Source organism: Sardina pilchardus, chromosome 11 (genome assembly GCF_963854185.1).
Source record: "Sardina pilchardus chromosome 11, fSarPil1.1, whole genome shotgun sequence".
Classification (NCBI taxonomy): Eukaryota; Metazoa; Chordata; class Actinopteri; order Clupeiformes; family Clupeidae; genus Sardina; species Sardina pilchardus.
The window spans coordinates 28,052,490-28,058,836 of record NC_085004.1 but is presented as its reverse complement, the minus strand read 5'-3'; the positions used below and the strand labels follow the sequence as shown (position 1 = coordinate 28,058,836).

Here is a 6,347-nt window from a genome sequence, read left to right as displayed (position 1 = left end):
TGTTTGTTTCGACAATTCATTTCAACCAGTATCTTTCTGTGCTTGTTTTATCACCATGGTAACAGAATGAGGAAGGCTGCGGTAGAATAGTGCTGTGTGCATTATTTGAGTGGTTTTCAGGGATGGCCAACCTGTAGGCCTAGGTATGCACAGTAAGCTTGCAACGTGCTCTTCAGTGGAGAGTTGCTGGGAGATCTTTGGATAATTATTGCAAAGTATCTATTTTGTTTAGGTCCATATTTATGGTACTAAAACCTGGTAACTACAAAGAAGTTGGCAAAGATCATCAGCATCACTATTGGCATCATCATAGACCTATTGAAAGGTAGAGAATCCTACCCTTTCACTGAAGCATGCCTTTCCTTTGACACCCAATTACTATACCACCGTTTCAAACCATAAGTGTGAATGGCTTAATGCATGCATAAGCCTGCAACTGATGAAAGCCACTGAATCCCCACATTGTGTTTCCACTAGAAAAGGCAATGACACCCTACTGTTTTGTCATGCCAGTCATGTTATAGTCATGTTCATGCACAACTGTGAGCCTTCTGCTGATGAGATAAAGCAAAATATCCAACACTCATGCAGTTTTATCTGATGTTCAGTGGTTTTGCAGCACCTTTTGATAATGTAACTCGTTAGGGATACAGCATAAACAATCTCTCTTCACAAATTGAACCAGTAGGTTATTTGGCATCAATATATTTTAGTTTATAGTCTACTGTCATGGACAGACTCTTGCTGTACAGCTTTTCGATTCTCCCCAAACTACCGTGTAGGTATAGGTCTCCACCTAGTGGAACACCTCAGTAACAGTCTCCAGTACTGGAAGATAAAATCTATTATAAATCCATTTGACAATAAAACAATAGTAATTCATTAACAATGAATGGAGGTTCAAGTTATTTTAAGCCATATCTGTGGTATGTTTATTTATTTCAAGTAAAACAAGGCACTGACTTATAGTGCTCAAACCAAATGAAACAATTCGCGCATGTTTAAGGACATGAGGAGCACAAAAACATTTTTTTTTTCCAAGGAGGTAAACTACACAAGTTGCAACACAATTAAAAGCGTCACCTAATTAACAGCCAATATTGTCCTTAGAAATTCGGCACTCAAAGTAATGGTCTGTTTCTAAGTAGTTTAGGCTACAAGCCATTTCTGCATTTAGACTGGTTAATGGACTCATGAAAAACTCTAAATTGCATGAGTTCAGAGATCTAGATCGAAAACAACTTTGCTTGCATTGTAATCCTGTTTGTTTCACATATCAACACAGCCTACAATTCCGGAATCAGTCATTTGTGATTGGCCGAAAGTGACATCACCACTTTTTTTCAACGCCTCCCAGTACATGACCTCATCGGTGGCTCAAGAGAACTGTCATCGTACACATTCCTGTCCAGTAGAATTCCCTGTAAAAGCAGATTTGTTGTCATCACAAAAACGTCCACCGATAAACTATTGCCTTATTAGTAGGCTAATATGGGCGATCTCACCTTCACATCACTAGGATATATTTGCAGGAATGAAATTATGCACTGTAATTTATTATTGCGGACTCGGTCATCCACATGTCTCACTCCAACACAATTTGATATAGAAATCCCAATAGCTAGTTATCCTGGACTGGGATTAACCCGAATGCAGAATATTCAATACCAGCCAGATATATCATAGGAACTATTATTACTGTAAGAATAAGTTAAGAATCCTATTGCAGTAGGCTACAATCATGACCCATCATTCATCTCGCCCCACGCTTCAATGGTGGCGGAGCTAGTTACCGCAGAACGCAACGTGATTACGTTGCGTGTTGCGACTGTACTCGGCTCTGACAGTGCCGCAATTCTATCGTGAGGGGGACCTCCCTTCGTAGGGATGCTACCCTTGCTATGTTCTTTAAGTCATAACAAATTTAAATTATTCATCGAGTTTTTTTATGTTGCGTTCATCTGATCCACTCCCATCCAACAAGGTAGGATTCATCATTTCTATATATAATGTCTTAGTTTAATATTCAATACTCCATCTCATTTGCCTCGAGCAAGCTAAATGGACGAGTAATGAAGCCTCCTAAAGCATCTTAATGTCATAGAGAATATTGTATTGTAAGACACTAAGACTATTTTAAAAATCTGCTCTCTGTTCTCTGCGACGTTGGAATTGTCCATGTTTTTTATGAGCTTGGCATGTTCTCTTGTTGATTTATGTGTAAGACAGAAAATGCACTATGCAGTGCCCTGACTCCTGTGCAACTCATCTTGTTAGGTTTGAGTAATGGTGTGAACTTTATACTGTAGGCATACTTATTTCAAACATGTTTAGTTCTGTTTTCTTGCTGATAATTAGGTTTAAGTATTGGCATGCTAACATCAGCATACAGCTTGAACAAATAAAGTTTCTCAAATGGAATGTCTTTGCTATTTACAGTAATGAGCCATAGGAGTAAAGACAGCAGTTGTAAAGGCTGATCAGTGGTGAGCTGGTAGTGCAAGTCTGTGTTTGTTTGCTTTGGTCTGTTATGGTGCTGTTCCTCTCTAAAGCACCTTGTTGTGATGTCACCCCATGGACTGTTTTGGTCTCCAGCACTGTCATTACAGGCTCAGCAGTTTCAGACATTAGATAAAACAACCAGTCCATTATGTCAGTGGAACCTCTTTTGCTTCAAACAGAGAAAGGGTTAGCTTTGTGGTTATGGTTGGGAGAAGATCATATTAATAGGATTAATCTCATTATGCTGTTTGTGTACAGTTTGGACAATGCACTAATTTATACAAACTTGACTGGGATGTTTTCCCCCTATTGGTAGCCTACTTTGTACTACAAAGACCACATTTGAGACTTTTTTTTCACACCGCGCCCACTCGATGCATACCATCTCAGCAAAATGTGTACAAAGACCACGGTTATTTCAGTAGTAAAGATGCTGCTATGTTGGATGTGTAAACTGCTTCCATTGTGTGTCAATATCACGGCAATACATCACCAGGATATTTTAGATTGAGAGGGAGACACTATTGCAGCATTTCATGTGTCTTGTGTAGCGATGGGAGCATAGAGCCGTGTACTGTTCGCTGTGACTGTCAGGTTCCCTCATAGCCGCGCTGTCTCGCCCCTCCCTGCCAGCCTCTCAGGCTGTTTACTTTCTGAGCTGTGGCACAGGAGCAGAGCCGAGCACAACACAACGCCATTAGCTCGCTTGCAGCATCAGCCTGTTTTGCTCCGCTCTGGCAGGAGAGTGCTGCCTTCTCCCTTTGCTCTGAGTGCTCAGGCGCTGGTTCATGGTTAGCAACACAAACATACATGCGTACACAGGCACACACATACTGTGCAACACACACACACACACACACACACACACACACACACACACACGCACACACACACACACACACACACACACACACACACACACACACACAAGCTTCACAATATGATTGTGACCACAGATAGCTTATATCTGTGTGTACTATTAAAAAGCTTGTAACTGTGCAATTGTTTCCTTTACTTTCTAGTCATTGCATCCAAGTTACTGTAATGTCATTCAAAGTTCATTCAGTTTAGAACAGCACAGCCATACAGACTTAATAATAAAGCTTAAATGCTCATAGCCATGGGCTTGATGACCTCAGTCCTTACTTACCAGACATGTTGGCATCTGGTGAATGCCAGGGTGAAATATGGAATAAATGTTCATATAATTGATTACAGCATCAGTGGTATTTGCCATTTTCAAATACCTCCAGAAGGAAGTTCTTAAAAGTGGATTGAAGTTCCAAGTCCACAATTTTGACTTTGAAATTGTTTTTAGACTGTGAACTATTGTCACATAGTGCAAGTCATGTTTTACACTAAAGTAACATATTCTCTTCCCTTCTCTTTCTTCTTCTTTTCTTCTATATCCTCCACTCTCATTTCCCCTCTGTCCTTTCCCCCTCTATTTCTCAACACTCTTTCAGACACTGTGGAGATGTTGACCTCCTTGCCCAACCTGTAGACCTACTAGGTCCTGTCTCCCTCCTCCGCTTTTTGTGCTTGCCTTCTGTCCCCCCACTCTGCGACCCCTTGCGACAGGAGCCATGTCGGGGGTGAAGGTCCAGCGGGGGGTGGTGGACACTCAGAGGCTGGCCGGGATGCTGCAGAGGCGAGCCACTCAGATTCTGGTCATCGACAGCCGGACCTTCTCCGAGTACAACGCGTCCCACGTGCTGAGCTCCATCAACGTGTGCTGCTCCAAGCTGGTGAAGAGGAGGCTCCAGCAGGACAAGGTGTCCGTCGCGGAGCTCCTGCAGCCCAACGGAAAGATAAAGGTACGTGACGGCACTCAGAATAACTAAAACTACGCAGAAGAGTACGTACTTACAGTATAATAACAGTGTAAGTGTCCAAATAGCACAAAGACAGAAGACATATTACTGTAACATGTGTTTAAATGGATTTTCCATATGCGTCAAATGAACAGCTGAAGGATTTTTTGTTTATTTGGTGGGAAGCATGTGGGGAAATATATGACAAAGAGAAATGTATATGATAAAGAAATACATTTTTCACTTCAGGACACTTGTCCTATGGGTGTGCTAATGGCATGGGATTCCCCTGGCCTGTGTGTCTGTTTGGTGTACCTCATCCAGAATTCCTGACCCTTGAAAATCCCCACCATGATTTAACACATGCTATGATTTCACACTTGCTGACAGCAGCACACCCGATCTTCCAGAGTGCTATATTAGACAAAATAAGTTCATTGCACACGTCTGGCCGTGAAACAAGAGCCTTCCCTCCAGTTTGACATTTGTATTGAATGGGACATATTTTTCCATCAGCGTTGGCTTGTAGACAAATATATCCGCAGATGCCTATTGACACTGAAACACACTGGAGTTGGAAACCCAAGAGCGGGCATATGTCGCTTGTCATTTTTCACGGCCGCTGCGGGGCGAACCTGCCATTGCATAGAGGGTCAATTGACAGCAAACGGCCATGCCAAGCCACGGTCGCCTCGGTGATCCAGAGATGTCAACATAGCGTTTGCTCAACCCCCCCAGCAACGCTGATGGGTAACGGTGAGCCTGCTCCTGACACTGACCTGATTTACAGTAGTGGCATTCGGTCACCAAGGTGTCACCTACTGTGCATCTGGCATTGACTGAAGTATATTATTCCACTTCCTTATATTTGGTTTCAGTAACGGACACCCGACTCACCCAGTGTGTCCTATGTCTTTTTCCATGACTCAATTTTTGCTGGCACCCTGTTTCGAAAAAAGTTCCTGTAAAGAAAGAAAATCGATGTAAGTAAGCCAGAGATATGTTTACAGTTGGTCAGTTATTGGTGAGACATTAGAATACGTCATACAAGTAGGCAACCACATAAAACCATGTGTGTATTTTCTTCATTCTAACTTGCCTCGCTCTCACACTATATGTCACACTATTTTTAGTAAGCGCTAACTCAAGTAATCTCTATGGAAATACTTTCTGAATTTTAATTTCTGAATTGCAGTTCGCTTGAAGTCAGTCAGAGGTCACGGTTAGTTTTGGATTTCCATTTCCTCTTGGTTGCACGGGACAAAATCAAAGTCAGATACATACGTATGACTCATCCTAATACAGGCCTATACCACCATGTATCTATCACTACCACTACCCTTACCATATATCGTATATTGTTTACTAAGTATAGTAAACAACACAAATAAAGTCTGAAAAGAGGCTTTTGGTTATGAGTGCAACAACAAGCCGATACGTCATACATTATAAATAAACACGTTGCTATTTATCTCAGCGCACTAGCAAAAAAAAAGAGGTTGATTTCTCCAGCGCACCCCAATCCCCCATCCAGTTGGTGTGTGTGTGACTGTGTGTGTGTGTGTGTGCGTGTGTGAGTGTGTGTGTGTGTGCTTTCCGAAGAGGATAATACCCGCGATTACTAATGCGGGCCCACATAAAGCTGACTCTATCTCACACACAGGGAGGGAACATCGGGGGTGGAGTGTGTGCTCTTTGTGACCGGTCTCGCATGACATCATCCTCTTTGTATGGCTCCCAGCAGCTCTGTGTGGGTTCGGCTTTTGCAAGCTGGGCAACACAGCCAGGGCACTCGCGCCCACACCCCGGGTCCTGTTCTACCAGGAAATCCAGGGCTGCCCGCCTCAGACACAGGCACTTACAGCAGCCGCCTACGTTTAGACGGTAATATCTTCTGTGGGCTTTTATTTTCATGGACGAGAAGGTTTTTTTTAAAACAATGTAATATCTAAAGTAGTGGGCACATGAACTAGTAGTAAACATAATTCAGAGGGCCTAAATAGACAGGTGTTGTTGAAAAGTTTTTAAAAA

General features: G+C 42.5%; 1 protein-coding gene across 1 annotated transcript in view; it reads left to right on the top strand.

The window, feature by feature from the left end:
• The first annotated feature begins 1,872 nt into the window (after window positions 1-1,872).
• LOC134095621 (dual specificity protein phosphatase 8-like) overlaps window positions 1,873-6,347 on the top strand; it is a 55,176-nt gene continuing 50,701 nt past the window's right edge. Inside the window, exons 1-2 of the mRNA XM_062549251.1 lie at window positions 1,873-1,984; window positions 3,969-4,319. Coding sequence (XP_062405235.1) covers window positions 4,089-4,319 — 231 coding nt within the window. The 5' untranslated portion in view covers window positions 1,873-1,984; window positions 3,969-4,088. The remainder of the gene's footprint in view (window positions 1,985-3,968; window positions 4,320-6,347) is intronic.